General features: G+C 40.1%; 1 protein-coding gene across 12 annotated transcripts in view; it reads left to right on the top strand.

The window, feature by feature from the left end:
- BPTF (bromodomain PHD finger transcription factor) overlaps positions 1-22,665 on the top strand; it is a 159,568-nt gene that overhangs the window by 130,495 nt on the left and 6,408 nt on the right. For 7 of the 12 annotated variants that reach the window (XM_045984104.1, XM_045984109.1, XM_045984103.1 and 4 more), the window contains 8 exons: positions 254-1,167; positions 2,748-2,830; positions 3,131-3,356; positions 8,746-9,086; positions 11,898-12,071; positions 13,068-13,260; positions 14,135-14,219; positions 20,232-20,418. In XM_045984104.1, the coding sequence (XP_045840060.1) occupies positions 254-1,167; positions 2,748-2,830; positions 3,131-3,356; positions 8,746-9,086; positions 11,898-12,071; positions 13,068-13,260; positions 14,135-14,219; positions 20,232-20,418 (2,203 nt within the window). The remainder of the gene's footprint in view (positions 1-253; positions 1,168-2,747; positions 2,831-3,130; positions 3,357-8,745; positions 9,087-11,897; positions 12,072-13,067; positions 13,261-14,134; positions 14,220-20,231; positions 20,419-22,665) is intronic. The other 5 variants (XM_045984107.1, XM_045984113.1, XM_045984111.1 and 2 more) reach the window with 3 other exon arrangements.

The raw sequence follows: 22,665 nt of genomic DNA, 5'->3' as shown, positions 1-22,665 counted from the left end.
AGATGGCACCTTGCTTTAAAACCCAGCGCTCTGGAGAGTTAGCAGCATGTGCAGAGGGCAGCCTTGAAGCAGGACCTGGCTCCCCAGTTAGGAGAGTCCTAACTCAGGTGTGTTTGTGGAATGCATTTCTAAGGCATCAGTCTTCTATACTGAAATTCAGAATCCTCACCTTTAGAAAACCCCCTTCAAATTCTTCTTTACCAAGGTCCCGTGTTCTAGAGTAATAGAAATATTTGGTCTTTCTTTTTCACAGGTACAAGTGAACAAAGACAGAGTAAATTATCACCCCCGACACAGGTGCAGCAAGCCCAAACCCTGCCGCCAGCTCAGTCCTCAAGTGTGAGTCCTCCAGAAGCCCAGCCACAGACTGCTCAGCCTTCAGCTCAGCCCCAGCCCCAAACCCAGCCCCCGTCCCCAGCTCAGCCTGAAGTTCAGACTCAGCCTGAAGTTCAGACCCAAACAACTGTTGCATCCCATGTCCCTTCTGAAGCACAACCCACCCAAGCACAGTCATCCAAACCCCAGGTCGCAGTACAGTGTCAGCCTCAAAGTCATGTCCAAGGACAGTCTCCTGCTCGCGTCCAAAGTCCACCACAGACTCGAATACGTCCATCGACTCCATCCCAAGTGTCTCCTGGACAGCAATCCCAGGTTCAGACTACAACCTCACAACCGATTCCAATTCAGCCACATACATCTCTACCGATACCTTCCCAGGGCCAGCCACAATCACAACCCCAGGTACAGTCTCCAACTCAAACTCTTTCATCAGGACAGACGTTAAGTCAAGTTACTGTTTCATCCCCATCCCGTCCTCAGCTCCAGATACAGCAGCCACAGCCCCAAGTCATTGCTGTGCCTCAGCTGCAACAAGTCCAGGTTCTCTCTCAGATCCAGTCGCAGGTTGTGGCTCAGATACAGGCTCAGCAAGGTGGTGTGCCCCAGCAAATCAAACTCCAGTTACCTATTCACATTCAGCAAAGCAGTCCTGTGCAGACTCACCAGATTCAGAATGTGGTTACAGTGCAGGCAGCCAGTGTGCAAGAGCAGTTGCAAAGGGTTCAGCAACTCAGGGATCAGCAGCAAAAGAAGAAGCAGCAACAGATAGAAATTAAGCGGGAACACACCCTCCAAGCTTCTAATCAAAGTGAAATCATTCAGAAACAGGTAAAGTTATTAAGTAAAAGCAGCATGTTCAGTAGCTTGAATGGTTGTGCTGTGCAGTAGACCTAGTGTTGGCTGTGTTAGGTTTCCGACATGAGACCAAAGGCATTGATGGTTCAATTTAGAAGCAGCACTGGATTGACAAGGAATAACGAAAGACTACCTGGCTTGGAACTCTTGGTTGGATGTAAACAATCAGTGCTTATTAGAAGAACTACCTGTATTCCAGGAGAACTGGAGTTAGGAGGTTAAGTACCCCTGAATACAAAACTTGAAGGTCTGCCAAGCCTCAAAGCCACTTTAGGCATCATAGCCCTTTGTTTGAAGTTATTTGCAATTGTCGCTCCTTAGTGTGCATGCAGGCCAAGCAAATTATAGACAGTGGGAACTCATTTGCATTTCTAACCACACCCTCGTAAAAGGTTCAGTAGCTTAAATAAAAAGTGGCGTACTCCAGTAGCGTCTTAGCTAAGTAATAAGGCCATTTAGAGGAGTTAGACTTATTCTACTTAAAGCGAAGTCACACGTGTAAGATCCTCTAGCATCACTGGAGAAAACTGTCTTTGCATCGACAGCCTTATGTGAGGAGTTTGAGTATGGATTTCAAGTGTTCCCAAGTCAATGAGACCTGCGTTCAGTTCCGGGGTCTTCCATTCACAGTCTGTGAAACTCATCTCTCCCCTCTGAGCTCTAAATCCTCATTAATACTCCCTCTCTTTCCAGCCATACAGGATTATTGTAATGATTGAATGAGGTCATGTATGTAGAAGCATTTTTTATTCTTTATTGGGATATGTTCAACGTGTAGCATTGTATAAGTTTAAGGTGTACAATATGTTGATTTGATGGACGAATACTTGGAACACGATCGCCGTTGTGGCCATATCACTCTGTCACGTCATAGGAGCATCATTTCATTTTGCGGGGCGGGGGCGGGGGGGAATAGTTCAGACCCGGTCTCTTAGCACGTTTGGTGATTCTAATACAACGTGGTTAGAAGCACTTTTTAAACAGCAAAGGGATTTTAAACGTGTATGGTAATATTCTTACAACTTGATGTCATGTATATGTTCAAATGCATCATTACCCAGCTTTTAGTATTGTATAGTCTGTAAATTGAGAATTATTACAATGTCTGTCTTTATTCTAATCTCTGTGCAAAGTGGGATGGGAAGGAGGGGAAATAATCCGAAATTGATTCCAAGGAAGAGAGCGTAATGTTAAAAAAAAATGGCTGTTGGAGAATGATAGCTGGGTAAAACTTACAGCTTATAGTACTTAATCTCAAACAAGTGAATTAGGTTTTTCATGTCTCAGAATCTCTTCTATAAAACGATCCCCTTCAGTGTTGTTAGGAGGACTAATTGAGGTAATGTCCAGTGCTTACTTAGCACAGTGCCCAGTACACGGTAAGCATCCAGGCCATGTTGTTGTAGCTCTAATCTTATTTGTATTAGGATATAAAATTCTTACAGTTTCTTTGGGAAACATACACGTGCTCAGATTTCTGCTGTTGTTTTCTGTATACCAACTTGCAGTCATTATATAAAATGTGCACTTTGGGATTTTGTTCTGTCCTGAAGGTGGTGATGAAGCATAATGCTGTAATAGAACATTTAAAGCAGAAAAAGACCATGACTCCAGCCGAAAGAGAAGAGAATCAAAGGTAGGGAGAAATGTTAAAACCCAGGAACACAGGGACTCGTTGAATACCAGCCTTTCCTCCTTAGCGTGCACATGCACATGAGGTCTGAGTTTACAGTTGTTGTGTTTTTTAATCTTGGCTCAAGTTCGTTCAGTGAGAACACTTGGCACTACTAGCTGCTCATAACTGGTTCGAATCACGCCTTGAAACTTTCCAATCATAGAAGTTTGTGTATCAGCCATAGAGATACAGAAAAATGATTTCTTAAGCCATTTCAGAATGAAATGCCCGGCATCACATGGATTGTATATTTCTCTCTAGAATGATTGTGTGTAACCAGGTGATGAAGTATATTTTGGATAAGATAGATAAAGAAGAAAAACAGGCAGCAAAAAAACGGAAGCGTGAAGAGAGCGTGGAACAGAAACGTAGCAAGCAGAATGCCACCAAGCTCTCTGCGCTGCTCTTCAAACACAAAGAACAACTCAAAGCTGAAATACTAAAAAAGCGAGCGCTCCTGGACAAAGACCTACAGATTGAAGTGCAGGTAAGAAGGTATTTCCTTTCCTTCGGTGTCCAACATTTAGCATTTAACTTTATTCTTTTCTTTTTTCCCCCTGCAACTTCGGTTAAGCTTTAAATGTCAGCTTGTGTCTAGAACTTACATTTTTGTACAGAGACTAAAAACAGTGGGACGTGTCTTTTGAAACAGGACAGAGGTTTTATATCTGAAGGTATATCGTAATCTCTAATGTAGCCACTCTAAGAGGTCAATCTATCGATTTAAAGAAAAACATTTTGAGAATCCTCTTGGGGATAGATAGTTTTTATGCTCTATGACATCGTCTCGCCAGTAGTTATCAGGAGCCATGTTTCATGAGAAACGTAGACCAAGAACTGCAAACGAGTGTTGGAAGAATGGAAAATAAGGAGTTGCCCATTAAATAAGACAGTTCCTCCTTAACGTGTAACTGATGGTGCAGGCATTGCTAGTCCTCTGCTTCCTTAGGGGATTTATTGAAAAGTGAAAGAAGACATCTCCTCGCATATATTTGAACAGCTTCATAAAGAGAAGTAGGCTATTTAAAGCATCCCTAGAAGTACCTTGTATGTTTTAAGAAGATGAGACATATTTTTTAAAAACTGATCAGCCCACCAACCAACATTACACAAACTCTGAGACATGAGGTATCTTCCCACTAAAGTTAGAAACCAGATGTGTCCAAAACCAACATCATGAGTTATCACCTCCAAAAATTTCTGGGGCATTAAGTCAAGAAAAGGGAAAAAAAGGAGATAAAATTCTTACTGTAGATGGTAGGATTATTATTATCAAAACCCCAAAAGAAAAATTTTATTAGAGATTTCAGTGAGGTGGTCACACACTAGACATGTTGAGACTATAGGCGCTGCGAAAAGTGTCAAACAAAAGAGCCAATTCATAGTAGCAAATATTACCCCTCACCCTAACTTAAGATCTGCTTCAGATCAAAAATTCTAATGTGCACAAGGAAACCACAGAAATAATAGAAGAAAACAAGATTGTCATTTTTGTGATCTCAGGGTGGGGCAGACCACTTTTGCGCATGCCACAGAGGAAAAAGATTTGATGACAGAAGAAAAAGCTTTATTTAGGAAAAAAGAAAATACCATAAACAATATTGAAAAACAGGTAACAAACAGGAAAAAAGTTTTGTGACATTGATGACAATTAGTATTACTAAAATTTAAAGAGTGAGGTCTTACTGACCTTACCGACTTAAGGTCAGTAAGAAAACGAATATCACTTAACTAGATAAGGAGAATCCTATCACAATATATACATATATCATTAGTATAATGTGTACTTTAAATACCTTGCAATTAAAGAGAAAAGAACACTTTAGTACAAGAATGTGTAAGACATACAAATAAGCAGTTTTCAAATTTTAAAATGCCAGATACCAGTAAACACATAAAAAGATAGTCAACCTAGGGATACGTGGGTGGCTCAGTTGGTTAAGTGCCTGATTCGGCTCAGGTGATCCTAGGATGGAGCCCCACGTTGGATTCCCTGCTCAGCGGGAGGCCTACTTCTCCCTCTCCTTCTGCTTGTGCACTCTTTCTGTCAAATAAATAAAATCTGGGGGGGAGGGATTTTTTTAAAAAAGGATAATCAATCTAAATACTAAGGAGTGAAATGAAAAGACTTTTTCTAGAGAAAATATCATGTATTTCTGGAAAACATTACATCAGTGTGTAGCAAAAAAGACTCTAAAATGTGGATATTCTGATACTCCATAATTTCAGTTCTAGAAACTCATCTAAGAAACAGGCAAGATACATGAACAAGGGCATAATGAATGCCAATCATTATAACAGAAATTTGGAATGAGTCTGAAATCCACAGAGAAGAGATTGGTAATCAGTATTTCTCAGCAGAAGTACTTCAGGCCTTTTCCACAGGCCAGAGTTTTACATATTGTAGAAAGTATAAGATTGGGTACTAAATGCTAGTATCATCGCCTTCAGCCCAAGAAATGACCTTGTCTCCTCCACCTACGTTCTCGCACACTTGCGGCTCCAGCATCACCTCAGCTAGGAACCCCTGGATTAAATACGTCTGGGACTGTCCACACAGTGGACTCCCATTCTAACAAAAGGGTGTGTGTAGGATTGGTCCTTTTTGTTTTTAATTCTTTGGGGGAAATTCTCAGTGATAAATGCCTAAATGAAAAATTCAGGTTGTGGAATTGGATGTATAATGTGACTTATCCATTCAGTTCACTCAGCAGCTTTTTATTTAATATCTGACGTGTGTCATACGCTATTCCCACTCTGTGTTCTGCTAGTAGTCTGTGTTCTTTACATATAAGAAAACAAATTGGACATGTGCATTCAGTTGTATTTCAAAGTAATTAGCTTGGCCAACAAGTAAAAATAATGTGTAAGTCAGTGTGCCCCCCTCCAAAGATGACCGTTTTAAAATAATTCTTAGAATGTATCTTGTATATATTATTTTTAATAGATATATTCTTGTATAAACGTAATTTATACAGAAATAGAATCACAGTGGAGACAACATATACTGAACATTTTTCTGCATTCATTATACTTTATAGCCATTTAAAAATATTTCTTTTTTTTTTTTTTTAAGATTTTATTTATTTAGTTGACAGACAGAAATGACAAGTAGGCAGAGGCAGGCAGAGAAAGTGGGGAAGTAGGCTCCCTGCTGAGCAGAGAGCCCGATGTGGGGCTCGATCCCAGGATCCTGGGATCATGACCTGAGCCGAAGGCAGAGGCTTTAACCCACTAAGCCACCCAGGCTCCCCGATAAAATAATTTCTTATTAAGTTAAAATAATTTCTTATTAAATTAAACCTTCATTTAGCTCTTTGAACATCTCAAACATAATTATTACAAAGTTTTTGTCAAATTGTTCTATAAAATTGCATTTAGAATGAATTCAGATTCAGTTATTTCTCTTTTCGAGAGAGTGGGAGCGGGTTAGTGGGGTGCAGGGGGAGAAGGAGAGTGAGAATCTTAAGCAGGTTTCACCCCCAGCACAGAGCCCGATGTGGGGTTCCATCTCACAGCCCTAGATCATGACCTGAGCCAAAGTCAAGGTTCAGACACTCAACCGACTGAGCCACCCAGGTGCCACAGCATCTGGCACTGAAGTGAGAGTTTTCTTTTTGTTTCCTCTCTGGAGGCCCAGTGTAGATCAGCCAGCCCTTCCATCAAGCCGGGAGCCTGTTCTTGAGGCCCACTCCCACGAAGCGTGCGAGTCCCCTTCTCTCTACAGAAGTGGGTTGTTGTTGGGGTTCCACATCCAAGTTCTGAATCTGGAATCCCGTGGGCCTGCAGTTTTAGCCCTGTGCACAGTTTTGTGTTTCCATTTCATAGAGACGTTTATATGTCATCCAAGCATGGGGCTGTCTTTTCAGTCTTCTCCGTTTTATATTTTGCTATCATCGGTATGTTCCTGGAGCAGGGGATCAAAGTGTGTAAGCACTGTAACTTTTTTTTTCTTTTTTTTTTTTAAAGATTTTATTTATTTATTTGACAGAGAGAGATCACAAGTAGGCAGAGAGGCAGGCAGAGAGAGAGAGGGAAGCAGGCTCCCCGCTGAGCAGAGAGCCCGATGCGGGACTCGATCCCAGGACCCTGAGATCATGACCTGAGCCGAGGGCAGCGCCGTGAGGTCTAGAGTCGCATGCTCTACCAGCTGAGCTAGCCAGGCACCCCACCCCACTACACCATCTTGATCTTTCTAAAATCTATTTCATTATGTTATAACACATCATATTAACTGGGAAAATGGCACCCACAATTTACTTTCTTCCCTCAGAAGTTTAGGCTTTATTTTTTTTTTTTTTAAAGATTTTATTTATTTATTTGACAGAGAAAGACCACAAGTAGGCAGAGAGGCAGGCAGAGAGAGAAGGGGAAGCAGGCTCCCTGAGCAGGGAGCCCGACGCGAGGCTCGATCCCAGGACCCCGAGACCACGACCCGAGCCGAAGGCAGAGTCCCAACGCACTGAGCCACCCAGAGAGAAGGGTTGGGGCACCTGGGTGGCTCAGATGAGCGTCTGCCTTCGACTCAGGTCATGATCCTGGGGTCCTGGGACCAAGCCCCACATCAGGCTTCTGGCTCAGCAGGGAGTCTGCTTTTTCCTCTCCATCTGCCTCTCCCCCTGCTCATGCTCTCTCCCTCTGCATCTTTCTGTTGCAAATAAATAAATAAAATCCTTAAAAATTAAAAAAAAATTACCAAGGATTTCTTTTAAAAAGCAACTTGAGGAGCCCCTAGGTGGCTCAGTTGGTTAAGCCTCTGCCTTGGGCTCAGGTCATAATCCCAGGGTCCTGGGCTGTCTGCTCAGCGGGGAGCCTGCTTCTCCATCTCTCTCTGCCTTCCTCTCTGCCTACTTGTGATCTCTGTCAAATAAATAAATAAAATCTTAAAAAAAAAAAATAGAGAAGGGTTGCCGAATAGTCATACAGCTTTACCTTCTCACAAGACTATCTAGATGTTAGATAGAAAAAAAATTCATTAAACCAAGACCATTCAGATTTATTTGTTAGAATTTTGTGATGTTTACCGGGGGTGCCTGGCTGGCTGAGTCACTGGAGTATGTGACTGTTGATCTCTTGATCTCGGGGTGAAGTTCGGGTCCCACATTGGATGTAGAGATTACTTAAATTTTTGTGTGTGTGATGTTTAAAAGCTTGGTCATAACAGTGACTTATTCACACCCAAGTTTATACATGGAAGCCAATGACAATAGCTTTTTTTCCTCTGGGGAGATAAACATTTCAAAGAATAAGTTGTAGCACTAGGTAACAGAGGTGTATCTATAAAGTATTTCACATGAAGAGAAGTAAGGATATTAATTTATGTCAAAATGCTTATTGCTAAAATAGCTTTCCCTGCATGCTTCAGTTCTAGACATAGGAACATAGTAACAAGGCATGAATGAATGTCTCTCATTCAGTTTTTGGGCTGGTCAGAGACCACATCGTGAGTGTCATACTCAGTTCTTGGTGGGTCTCGCTCCAAGGATGCAGACCGAGAGCAGCCGGAAGGAAGCAGCCAGTGGGTGAGGACACTTGACACCCATTCTGAGCAACAACTGAAATAACCAAGACACAACACGGGCAAGCCAGGAGGGGCATTGTTTTCAGAAACTTGGTCATCTTTCTGTCAGATCTTCTTTGAAGATAGCAGCTTTCCAGTTGTTGCATAATCTTCCCTTTACATTTCTCGTGGATTTGATTGGGTTCAGAGTCTGGTTAGACACCCATGACTCACCTCCCTCACACTAGGCTGAACTGTGGAGCCGCTCCGACAAGGGAGGTAAGGCAAGAAGGAAGGTCATGTAAAGTCCTCTGACCATGTCGTGCATTTACATTAAGTCCAATGACAGTCTTGTATTGTCTTTAATTGACAACAGGAAGAACTCAAGAGAGACTTGAAAATTAAGAAAGAGAAAGACATGGTGCAGGCCACAGCAGTGGCGGCCACCTCGCCTGCAGCGCCGCCTGCGCCTCCAGCCCCTCCGCCTTCACCCCCGCCTCCGCCTCCCCCGCAGCACACAGGCCCCCTGGCCACGGCCACGGCCATGGCCACGGCCACGGCCACACTGCCTGCGGCTTCCCAGAAGAGGAAGCGAGAAGAAGAAAGAGACTCAAGCTCCAAGTCCAAGAAGAAGAAAATGATCTCTACTACCTCAAAGGAAACTAAGAAGGACACAAAGCTTTACTGTATCTGTAAAACGCCTTATGATGAATCTAAGTGAGTAGATCTTTGGGCTCTAGTTTATTTTCTTAGAAGTTGAGCTGTTAAATTTCCAGAGTTGCGAAGAAAATGAGCGTATTGGTAGCAGTGTCAGTGGAAGTAGTGGAAAGTAAATGATGTTTCGTCTGTGGTCTTGTAGCTGATGTTCTTAAACTTGACACGAGATAAGCAAAAGTTTCTGTATTTTACATGTTCATGATTCATGTTTGTTCTTCATCGTATTCTTTTCTGTCAAAAACAAGCTTTCTGTTGCTCTTTTGCTTTCTCCTCTTCTCTCTGGATTAACTCCAAATCAATTAGTAATGTTGTCTGGAGAAGGAGGTCTATTATTACTGCTGCCCAAAAGCTGAGAGCCACCTTTCTGGAACCTGTTCACTACCTTATGGTTACATCAGATCTTAGCCACTATCTGATAAGAATGGTGCACAAGGTTTCAAGTTTGAGTGGTTTTGATTTTTTATTGTTTAATTTTAAGCAACTCTATGTTTTTGGTATTGTAATACTGACAATATTATTTTTGTCAAAGTTCCCACTTTCTTTTTGGGGACAAAAGCTGGAGTGTTCTTTTCACTCAGTCTTCAAGAATGACACTCAAAAATGTGATAATAAAGCATGGCAGCTGGAAGCTGTTTTTGGCTGTTGTGACTTGTATTTGGTGATATATACAAGATTTTAAAAACACTAATCCATGAATGCAGTTTCATTTTTTTTTATCATTATCATTCAACGAAGTATTTAGCTTTAATTTTGAGTATTTAAATGTAGGCCAGCTTTTTAAAGTCAAGGTCAACTAGTGTTTTTTGCAGTACCAAGAAGTTTGTGCTACAAATATATGATTATTTAGACTTAGCCATGCTTAGTATCTACCTTCAGTGGATGCCTAATCAATTTATAAAATAAAATAGTGATCTTTTCAATGACTTTTAAGTTGCAACTTTGAAGCTGCTTTGACGGTGCTATTTAAAATTATAACCAGGTGCTAGTTCAACACTTTCTATTGCTAGATTTAGCTGTGTGTTGAATTAAGCACCTCAGTTTTGGCGTCTTCCCTTTTCATTGTCTTTATTGGAAATGACAGATAATGTGGAAAGTGGGGCCTGCTAACTGATTTTGCCTTTAGTCTAAAACAAGCGCGCCTCCCTTTAAGCACAAGAATACTCAGCGATGTACAGAACAAAACAGAACATGATTTACTTTCTTTACAAAAATATCCGCTGTGGACTTCATTTAAATAATCAGACTTCTTTGGCTTATTTAAAATATTCAGATCACAGAGATTCACCTCACACATGTTTTTGTCATACTTACGTTGCCTAAAATGAGGCACGCATGAACATGTCCTCATTCTACTGTGATCGCCTCATCGTCTCGTATGTATTTCCTATTTTTCAGTTTCTTGTTATTAAAATTTCAGTAGACCAAGTTCATCCACTCCCTGTTGTAGTCGTGATGAGTTAGTGTTTTTTAGGAATATTTTGTAATCTCTTGTACCAAACTAGGCTGGTTTGGGAATCTAGTGAGAGTGACTAACACTTGAAATTCAAGTCGTGAGCTCACTTGCAGAATATATTGCCTGCCATCCAGTGAAGGCCATATCCAGAAACACCCTGAAGGCCCAGTCCCTAGTGAAAATCATGCAGGAGTCTCACTTCTCAAAATAAAAAAATTAGTGGGACTAGGATGAACTACACAGTCTTATATTATGACTCCTTCACAGTCAGTTGGCAGGTTAGTTTGAGGATCAGTTCCATTTCTCCAGGTGAATCTACCAGGAAAGACTTGGGTAGAACCACATCAGCAAGCCAGTCAGATCCGTTAGGGTCCACGCTAATTCTTGCTGTGATTTTTACAAGGCGTTCCTACATCGCGCTGCCAGCACTTTTCGATACACTCTGTTTGTCGTAGAGATGCTTTTCATTCATTCTGTCATTTGGGATCTTATATTACAAAAGCCTTGAGGGTTAACTGCATGTGATTACCCTCAGTTACGTACCCACAGAGCCCCAGCTCGCCAATTGCTTGCTGTTTTGGCTACCTGTTCTCTCTCATACCACACTCACACTGTGTCTCTCCCCCGTTTTGAGTTGAAGTAGTTCCTCACCAGTTAATTAACCTAGTCACTCTCCACATTGTCACATACATTACATTGAAAAACTGGCCCATGTCGTAATCTGTTAAAATTAGATTAAATTCCCATGTTAATTTAGAAAACTTCGTAGAAATTGAATTAACCACATATACTTTTCTTGGATTTCTTCTTCATATCACATTTTGACCATTTATCTTCTACACCTGGCTGACTTGCATGTTCCTTGTAGTGTAACTTCTTGGTGTTTGCGCTTTGCTTTGTTTTCAAATTTAAACTGTGAGATACATTTTCAAACCTATCTAAGAAATAGCCCTGAATTTGAAATGGCTTCTGTGGCATAGGTTTGACAGATGTAAGTCTTTGATTCTTTGGCTTTGGTTTTTGTGCCTGTTACAGTTTTATACACATTCATTAAGAGGGAGACATTACCATCAGTGTGTTGTTTATTTTTTCAAATTCCAGTATGTTTTTAAAGACCCATATTTCACTAAACAGTGTATTTGTTGAAATTGATGTGAGTGATTTTATGTTTCTACACTCGATATAGTGTCAGATGCTGTAGTTTGCCAGGGGTAGAATGGTCGGATGCAGGATGTTTAGCTGACTCATTGCAGAAAGTAATCCTGTAAGAAAGTGAATCAGGACAGGGAAGACAGATTTAAGTATCATGCAGCTCAAAATGACAATTACATTGTCATTTTCATTGTGAATACTTTTAGGTTCTATATTGGCTGTGATCTTTGTACTAACTGGTATCATGGAGAATGTGTTGGCATCACAGAAAAGGAGGCTAAGAAAATGGATGTGTACATCTGTAATGATTGTAAACGGGCACAAGAGGGCAGCAGTGAGGAATTGTACTGTATCTGCAGAACACCTTATGATGAGTCACAGTGAGTTCTGATAAGAGCATCATATTTAATAATTTAGGAAGCCAAATTGCTCTGACTGGTTACTTATTTATTTTAAAATAAAAAGCAAGGTCTTTTTCTGCATATATTATACACTTACATTACAAATTCCTTTTCAATTTTTTTTCTCTTTTTTTCCCTCTTTACCTCCCCTTCAAAATTTATGTTGCTTCATAGTGAATGTTTGAGATGCATTGGGGGAAAATATGGTTTAATGGTCGACTTGATTCTTCAATATGTAACAGAAATTAATGAGATTAAAATAGCCTGACTTGTTTGGACTTTATCAGTGTTTGAAATGGCGCTTACTATAGGTTAGGGGGAAAAAACACTAATTTGGGTGTAATTTCTGAGACTCTGTTATTAGCTTATAGGATTTTGAACTCCCGGTTGGGTGGCCAGTACCAGCTTCCCATTTGATACAGTACTAGCTGAAAGATTTTTGGTTTATTTTGTTTTGAGTTTTAAAGTCAATTAAATATTTTGCATTTTTCTTCGTATTAATTCTCCACTGTTACACAGTGTTCTTTTTTCTTTCTCTCTTTATTTTTTCTTTCTTTCTTTTTTTTTTTTTTCGGTAAAGATTTTATTTATTTGACAGAGAGAGACACAGCGAGAGAGGGGGAGTGGGAGAGGGAGAAGCATGCTTTCCGCCGAGCAGGGAGCCTGATGCGGGCCTGATCCCAGGACTCTGGGATCAAGACCTGAGCCGAAGGCAGACACTTAACAGCTGAGCCACCCAGGCGCCGCTACACAGTGTTCTTAATAAACTTTTATTGCTTGTTCTTAACATCAGAAACACTAAATTAACACAGTTGAATGCCAAGCTGCAAAAGTATTAAAACAGTTGTAATACTAAAACTATTTTATACCCAGAGTTAGAGTCCTTTCAGGTGCATGTTTTAGTGTTCTTTAAAATAAATTGTGTACTGTGGTCCCATCTGTTTTGAACTCACATTTCCATTTCGGATCTTGCAGATTTTATATTGGCTGTGATCGGTGTCAGAATTGGTACCATGGGCGCTGCGTGGGCATCTTGCAGAGTGAGGCAGAGCTCATTGACGAGTATGTCTGTCCACAGTGCCAGTCAACAGAGGATGCCATGACAGTGCTCACGCCGCTGACAGAGAAAGATTATGAGGGTTTAAAAAGGGTGCTTCGTTCTTTACAGGTGAGAAACCGCTCTGTGCACAGCGTTTGAAGAGGAAGTCAACCAGCGGGACTTTGGAGACGTTTCTAGGGTTCAAACCTTCCCATTACAGAGTCTGTGATTATTTCCTGACTCCTGGCTAGCTTGGTGAAGTACTTCAGACTTCAGTCCTTCACATGCCGATATCATGAGGTTAACCATAGCCACACAGGAACATAGTTGTTTATCTAACACTCGGTTTTAAAATGACTCACTTTTTTAACCTAGGTTTAATTTTTAAAGACAAGTTTACCTCACCACTGTAAATTGAAAAACAATTTTATTAAATTCTAGTGAGGGGGCACCCGGCGAGCTCCGTCAAAAGAGCACGCGACTCTTGATCTTGAGGTCATGAGTCTGAGCCTGCCTTGGGTGTAAAGATTACTCAAAAATAAAATCTTTCAAGGAAAATAGAGATTTTTAAAAGAGAACTGAAAAGAGAACAGTGGTCTCAGTATGTGGATGAAGTTATTTAATAGCGTGTCTCTGTCACCTCATTAGCAGTGGGAACCATTCCACACTTGGAACCTATTCCCTCCAGCTGTACAGGTAACAGGTTGTCACGTAGGGTTGAGAGTACAAGCTTCTGACTTCTAAGCTAGTGCTCCACTCGCCCCAACTGAGGTCCTCAGCCCACCCTTCGAGAGCCCTTAGTACGGAGTATGCTCACCCAAGATGATTGATGACTAGAGTGAAACTCTAGTATAAAATAATTATAAAATCATTTCATCTCTCAGGTTTAAAGCTGACTTCTGGAGTTTAGGGGTTGATTGATAGAATAACTCAGTTGGGAAACTTAAATGAAATGAGTATTTCCACCTGACAATAATGTTGTTTTCTGCCCCCCCCCTTATAGGCCCATAAGATGGCCTGGCCTTTCCTTGAACCAGTGGATCCTAATGATGCACCAGATTATTACGGTGTTATTAAGGAACCTATGGGTAGGTACTTGAGTTGAATCTGGAGTGTTTTCAGATATCTCAGCAGTTACTTGTCATCCATGAAACTGGTATATTGTGAGGATATGTTGAGCAAGGCCGGTGGAAGAATAAATTGGTGTGGTAACTTGTAGGATAACTGGGGAGTGTGTATGAAAGTTTAAATCTGCATTTCCTTGGACCCAGCAATTTCATTTCTTAGGATTTACATGTGCAAAAGTATGTTGTCCATCGCAGACTGTAAGTCCAAAAAAACCAGAAATGAAATCAGGGGCCATCAGTAAATCTGTAGAGGAACAGCTGAATCAGATGTTACATGAGCAGAGTACTATGCAGCTGTATAAAAGATGAATTAAATCAGTGCACAGATCAGGGTCTGTCTGAGCCTCTCATCACTTCCTGTCACCTTTTCCTCATCTTTTCCTGAAGGAAAGCACGTTCGGTGGGCCTGAGAGCCAAGAGACTATACCCTTATTTCCTAGGACAAAAAAAAAAAAAAATGGTAATAAGTAACAGCCACAAGTGACTGTATTGTGATGAACAGTTTCAGGTGTTTGTGCTAAAAATGGTTTATCTGCAAATGAAATTATAAAAATTAAAATGTAGATAAAAGCTTCTAAAATTGCCAAAGTAAGGATTAGCTCCAGCTAATGAAAGAAGTAGTTCAAAAGCCAGCTAAGCGTTTTTTAAATGGGAAGGATTTTGCTGTGTATTTGAAAGTTGCTAAGAGAGTTACCTGAAAAGTTCTCATCACAAGAAAAAAAAGGGCTTTTTTACTATATGTGGTTGGCAACGGGTGTTAATTAAACTTATTGGGTAATCAGTCACTTTGCAGTATATTGATTTACCAAGTAATTATGTTGTACACCTAAAACTGATACAATGTTATATGTCTGTTATATCTCAATTTTTTTAAATGAGGAGGGTTTGTGTTTGACCCAACTTCAAAGAGGGGGAGAAAACGTGAAGGGGAAATAAGTGAAGCTTAATTAAAACTAAATTAAACAAGTAGCCGTTACCTCTGTTCTGATGTCGAAGGTAGAAGAAGCTAATCTGTGTACTTATTTTAGATTTGTATAATCTCTTTTGAGAGAGTATCTGGGATATTTATTTAGACAGATAATTCTGCTTTTAAACATAACATAGAAAATCTAGGAAATAAAGAAAAGAAGTAAGAAAAGATAAAATGTACCTTTATCTTTTCCTTGCTGAATCCCATTTTGGTGTGCTGTGTGTGTGTGTGTGTGTGTGTGTATTAAAATTGAGACCATATGATTTGTTTGAGGGACAACTGGATGGTTCAGTAAGGGGAGCATGGGACTCTTTTTTTTTTTTTTAAGATTTTTTAAATTTATTTGACAGAGAGAGATCACAAGTAGACAGAGAGGCAGGCAGAGAGAGAGAGAGGGAAGCAGGCTCGCTGCTGAGCAGAGAGCCCGATGCGGGACTCGATCCCAGGACCCTGAGATCATGACCTGAGCCGAAGGCAGCGGCTTAACCCACTGAGCCACCCAGGCGCCCAGGAGCATGGAACTCTTGATCTCAGCGTTGTGAGTTCGAGCCCCATGTTGGGTGTAGAGATTATTTAAATAAATAAACTTAAAAATATATTTGTATAATCATCTGTTTAACAAACATCTCCTTGTGTTGTTAACCTTCAATAACATGACTTTAAGGGCTTTCAGTAATCTGTGAATTGAATATACCTTAACTTATTTAACCATAATTCTTTTCTTAAAGAGCTGGATTATTTTCTGTCCTTTTTCTCCCCACCTCCTCCTTTTTTTAATACCAGCAAAATATAAACAGCCTCTTATGTAGTAGGTATGTATACAAAGATAATACAGATCTCCAAGACATACTAGTGAAAGGAGAATCAAAGTCACAGAAAAATACCTGGGTTTCAAGCAGCAAACAATTCTGTATTTTCTAGGCCACATATATGTACAAAGACAGAGGCTAAGTTGAAGATCGTAGTTTCTTTTCAGGGAATGAGGGAGCCAACAAGATTAGCAGCTTTTATAAATTTTCTGAACAGAAAAGGGGTTATATGAATAGACCAAGTTTTATAACATACTTTATAAACTTGTCAGTACATGTTTTCATACCATGTGAAAATACGTGGTATAGACCTACATCGTTGTTAATCGTATCCCAGTAAAGTGATTGATTTAATCACCCCCAGTTAATGGGTTTTTCACTTGTGTGCAGTTTTTGCTGCTGTAAGCAACACTTCTGCGAACATCTTTGTTTATGCATTTGCCTGCACTTGTTTTTTTCCTGAGAAGAAATTCCTAGAAGTAGATTTTCTAGAGTTAGAATTTCTGGGTCAAGGAATATACATATACTTTTTAGGCTTTTGATAAATATTTTCAAATATCACTTCTGCAGATTGAACCAGTTTCCAGTAATAGCATATATATGTATCCTTCCCTCTCTACTCTTGAAAACACTGAGTATTACTATACTTTTGAGAGGAAATATTTTCTTTGAAAATATTTTCTTTGAAAATATTTTTTCAAAATTTTTCTTTGAAAATATTTATTTTCAAAATTTTTTACATTTACATTTATTTTCAAAATTATTTTACATTTACATTTATTTTCAAAATTATTTACAAAACAATATGTTTAGTATACAGGTGTTATAGAGGTTCAGGAAAGTATAAAATGTATTGCCACTCATACTCTTACTTGGAGGTAATTGTTGAAGAGAGGCCGATGTGTCACTTTGAATTTCTGCTAACTTGGATAAAGAAAGTGGTTCTTTGGCTTTGCATGACTTCAGTAACTAGTGATGTGTACTTATTGTCTGAATTTTATGTGAGTTTCCTACTTATGTATTTTGCATTTTTTTCTCTAGATACTCATATTGTTGTCACTGTTTCTTAAGGACTCTTTTATATACCAAGGACTTACGTAGGTGGCTCAGTCAGTTGGGCATTGGATTCTTGATTTGAGCTCAAGTCTTGGTCTCAGGATCATGAGATCACTGTGAAGCCTACTTCAAAATGAAGTCCTATACGGATTGATTGATTGATTGATTGATTTTGAGAGAGAGAATGTGTGAGCCCAGGGAGGGGCAGAGGGACAGGGCCAAGCAGACTCTGCTGAGCGCAGAACTCACCACTGGGCTCAATTCCATAACCCTGAAATCATGAAGTGAGCTGAAACCAAGAGTCGGACACTTAACCCACTGAGCTACCAAGGCACCCCAGCATATGAACATTTTTAACGCTTTTGGATTTAAATCTATTCACCATTATAAATTCTGCTTCTGGAGTCATAGTTGAGTCCTCTGCCCTTCCCCAGATTTATAAATACTGAGTTATATGTTCTCCTAGATCGTTCATTCTTTGTTTCTTTGAGAGAGAGCATCTCAAGCGGACTCCGCACCAAGCCCAGGGCCTGATGCGAGGCTCTGCACCACAACCTGAGATCATGACCTGGGCCAAAACCAAGATTCATACACTTAACAGACTGTGCCACTCAGGTGCCCCTCTAGTAATTTCTTTTTCATGGCTGTCTCATTAAGTTGGAATCACAAAATGTCCAAGCACTATTCACATACATTATTAAAATTAGCCAGGCGGTAAGTACGCAGAACTTAAGTGCTATGTTAAGTGTTTACTCTTCCCTGTATAGCTTACTGGACCTACTGCACACAGCAGATGTGCCCAAGCCTTGCTTGAAATTTCATTAGGCTAGGAGCATATTTGTAGATGTTTTTTCCCTTATCTACATAAACTGGAATTATCAAAGATGTGTGCGTGGGTGTGTTAAGATACATGTAACAGGGGTAGCCTTGGTGGCTCAGTTGGTTAAGTATCTAACTCTTGATACTGGGTCATGATCTCAGGGTTGTGAGATCGAGCCCCATGTCAGGCTCCATGTTCAGCAGGCGTCTGGTTCCTCCTCCTCCATCGCCTCCAGCTTGCACTTTCTCTCTTTCCCTCTCTCAAATAAATAAATCTTTAAAAAATATATATATATATGTATAAAACTGTTTAATATGCACAGTTCAATGATTAATCACATTCACAATGTTGTGTCTTTTAGTACCTTTTATTTTTCTTTACTTTTTTAAAAGATTTTATTTATTTATTTGACAGAGAGAGAAAAATCACAAGTAGGCAGAGAGGCAGGCAGAGAGAGAGGGGAAGCAGGCTCCCTGCTGAGCAGAGAACCCAATGCGGGGCTCGATCCCAGGACCCTGGAATCATGACCTGAGTTGAAGGCAGAGGCTTTAACCCATTGAGCCACCCAGGTGCCCCTTTTAGTACCTTTTAGCTGTTTTCATTGTTGTCCTTAAATTTTAATCCACCTAGAATTATTTTGGCATTAGTATGAGTTGGAATTTTTTCTTCAGATATGTAGAAGGTTGCCTCAACCCACTTCATTAAGAAATTTTTTTTTTATTCTGCTGCTTGTTTGAAATGACACAGTCAACATACGTACAGTTCTTATACTGAATGCAGTTAGGTCTGTTCCCATTTTGAGTACGGTTCCATTACTATTGGTGTTGTCCTGCACGTGCCGCACTGTCCGTTATCATAGCTTTATATGTTTAATGTCTGATAGATTAACTTCTCTCCTACTGCTTTTATTGTTCAGTGTTTCTTAGACTTGAAAATTATTTTCTCAGGACACCTGCTTGACTCAGTCGGTTGGGCAGCTGACTCTTGGTTTTGGCTCAGGTCCAGATCTCAGGGCTGTGAGATTGAGCCCTGTGTCGGGCTACCTGTTCAGCACCAAATCTGCTTGAAGATTCTCTCTCCTGCCCCTCCCCCAACTTGCAGACACCCTCTCTCTCTCTCCTTCTCTCTTTCTCTTGCTCTCAAATCTTTAAAAAAGTCATTTTCTCAAATTCCAAAATAATTATTGAGATTTATTTAGAACTGTTACCTATGAGTTTGTCAATCCTGGATTGATTTGCGATCACCAGCTTTTTATGTAAAATTGTATATGGAGGGCACCTGGGTGGCTCAGTTGGTTAAATTGCCTTCAGCTCAGGTCATGATCCTGGAGTTCTCAGATGGAGTCCCACATCAGGCTCCCAGCTCTACAGGAGTCTGCTTCTCCCTCTGACCTTCTCATGCTCTCTCTCACTCTCTCTCTTTCAAATGAGTAAATCTTTAAAAAAAAAAAGATTGTATATGTATGTATATTCCATATATATTATGTGTATATTATACATATATATTATACATATATATTATATATAATATATATCCATATATATTATATTTATATATATATATGTATATTCCATATGTATATGGAATTTTCCTTCAACCACAACTTTCTCCTAGGATGTCATGTTATTTCAGGTAGATTTAGTTCAGTATATTCAAAAGCACTTACCTGTGTGCCACCTGAATTATTTTAGTCATTTCGGCATACTACCTTTACTATTAACATAGTATTTTTATTCATATCAGCTAATACTTTTCCCTTTAATTTAAGAAGACATTTAACGTCCTTGCCACCTTAAATGTTAAATCATTATACTTGTTACCAATATACAGTAACAATAAAAATAAGCAATGAAAAAATTATGTTATTAAAATCTGATACAGATATGCAGATACCACAAAAACCACAAAGATTTTTTGTTTGTAAATTTGGATTCCCTCTTTCTCTTTGTACATGTAGTGTATATACGTAATTGTTTGCATGTAAAAATATACTTAGATTATATTGATGGTGTTGGTGTAGCTTCTTTTATTTCAACCCAGCTGAATAAAGGGCTGTTTTCTGTAGTTAACTGAAAATAAAAGTACCTTCTTAACAGTAGCCAAGATTTATATTTTAGAATCCCCAATCAAAAACAAAATTGGAGAAGTGCTCCTATTTTCTTCATGAATTGTTAAGTAGTTTCCATTGGTGTATCAACTAGGTTTCCTGGACTATTTGGGCAGGAAATCTGTATTCTCATGAGTCAGAACTGTGGGCAATATTCACATTGGATCTACCTTAAAGCTTTGAAAATGTTTTTACATTTTGTGTTTTTAAGACCTTGCCACCATGGAAGAAAGAGTACAAAGACGGTATTATGAAAAACTGACGGAATTTGTGGCAGATATGACCAAAATTTTTGATAACTGTCGTTACTACAATCCAAGTGACTCGCCTTTTTACCAGTGTGCAGAAGTTCTTGAGTCCTTCTTTGTACAGAAATTGAAAGGGTTCAAGGCTAGCAGGTGAGCATGTGTCTTCAGTGTTCTAAAGTAATCCAGTTTCTCAAATTCTGTACTGTTTTGTCTAGAGAATTAGTGCTGTTTATGGTAAATTTGAACCTTGAAATCAAGAATCTTTAAGGGAAAAAAAAATCAAAAGACTCTAGCATTATGACATACCGCCAAGGACAAGAAGACAGACTCAGTAATGAGACATTGTTGAGTTTGTGATTTGCTTAAAATTTAAAAGCTATTTTTTAAAATAAAACACTTATCAGATGCGTGTGGAATGTGAGGTGCTGTGGGGCAGGAGCGCCCAGCTGGCTCGGTCAGTGGAGCTTGCGACTCTGGATCTCAGGGTCACGAATTTGAGCCCCACATTGGGCATAGAGTCTACTTAATGAAATTTATTTATTTATTTAAGGAAATGCCATGGGGCACATACAGAGGTAGTAGTAGGCCCAAGCCCTTGCCCACATTGAGTTTGCAAAAGGATAAAAATGACTGTTGTAGAGGGTGGAGTAAGGGGAAGACCCGGAAGAGGGATTTAAGTACTTTCTTCTTAATTTATGTTTGCTATATCTTTGAAGTCATAAAATGGTTTATTTCTGTGGATATTTTTCTGTGGGCAAAACTAGACCTTTCCTTTGAACCTCCAGTGTCTGAACTTCAGTCCCTGCTTCTCAAGCCCATGACATCCTTCCTTCCAACAGAAGCCTATTCTCCTTCTGGCGATAACTGCCACCCCTCGAAGCCCTGAGAGTCACTGGTCACCATCCCCCATCCACCAGCTCGCATGCTTGACCCTCCCTAGATAGACTAGGTAGATCTTGGCTAGTTTGGGACCTGGCCATCTCTCTTACCTAGCGAGCTCTGCATACCAAAGTGTAAGAGGCGGTGCTCAGCTTCATTATTTTCCTCTCAGGACAGTCCATAGGGTGTTGTCTCTGTCCTTGTCCTGCAGCAAGGTAGATCAAGAGCTGTGTTTTAGCACCACTTTACATAAAGTAAAGGTGAGGGACATGCTCAGCAATCAAAAAGTGTAGGCAAGGAAGGAAGGAAACCAGGTAGGTAGGCAGCCTCTAGATCAAGGACGAAGAGATTTTACAAAATCTGTAATACTTTCCCATTTGTATCATCTCCTGTTAACCCATTAGCTGTAAAACCTAAGGTGGAAGAGGATTTACTCAATATGGTGAAGCCCCTAGTAAAATAATAATAAATAAAAAGGGATGCGGGACACCTGGGTGGCTCAGTCAGTTAAGCTGCTGCCTTTGGCTCAGGTCATGATCCCAGGGTCCTGGGATGGAATCCCACATCGGGCTCCTTGCTCGGTGGGGATCCTGTTTCTCTCTCTGCCTCTCCTGCGTGTGTGCTCTCTCGCTCTCTGACAAATAAATAAATAAAATCTTTAAAAAAAAAAAAAAGGAAAGTAAAAAGGGATGAACTCAGAATAAGAAAAGAACACGGTAAAAGTTAGCTGATGAGATTTTTTTTTTTTTAGAGGTTGCTTAGGTCCACAGCCCTGTCACCCTAAAGATGTGGCTCTCGATGGGGATAATTTGCCCGCACCCATACCCCCACAGGATACTTAGCAGTGCCTGGAGACTTTTTTTTGGTCATACTGAGAGGTGGGAAGTAGTGCTGGCATCTAATAGGTAGAGGTCAGAGATGCTACTAAACATCTGCAGGGCACAGGACAGCCCCTGCAGCAAAGAACTCTGCAGCCCCAGAATGTCAGTAGTGTTGAGACTGAGGAGCCCTGATCTAAGGCAACACCTGCCAGTCAGCCCTGCAGGTGGGCTCTGCAGGCACCTGTCTTATTCGTTAACTTACCTAACTTACTTTTCTTTTTTTTTAAGATTTTATTTATTTGACAGAGAGAGACACAGCGAGAGAGGAAACACAAGCAGGGGGAGTGAGAGAGGGAGAGAGCAGGGAGCCCGATGCGGGGCTCCAGGTACCCTTAACTTAGTCTTCTTAAGTGTGAACAGCTAGCAAGGGATAGCCAGATGTATAAGGAAAGCTTGCAGTGTAAAAGAGAAAGGTCGGGTATAGCAGAAGAATAAATTCCAGAGAAAACAAAAAAGAGAACTTGAAAAAGACAAAGCAAGACTCTCAATCATGTCCCAAGAGAAATTTTAGAAGGTAATTGAATTTAGGGGCGCCTGACTGGCTCGGTCTGTAGAGCTTGCAATTCTTGATCTTGGGGTCAAGGCCCACATTGGAGGTAGAGTTTATTTAAAAAAAGAAGAAAAAGATCTTGAATCT

Source organism: Meles meles, chromosome 18 (genome assembly GCF_922984935.1).
Source record: "Meles meles chromosome 18, mMelMel3.1 paternal haplotype, whole genome shotgun sequence".
Lineage (NCBI taxonomy): Eukaryota > Metazoa > Chordata > Mammalia > Carnivora > Mustelidae > Meles > Meles meles.
The sequence above is the reverse complement of the archived record's forward strand: the minus strand, read 5'-3'. Positions and strand labels throughout refer to the sequence as shown.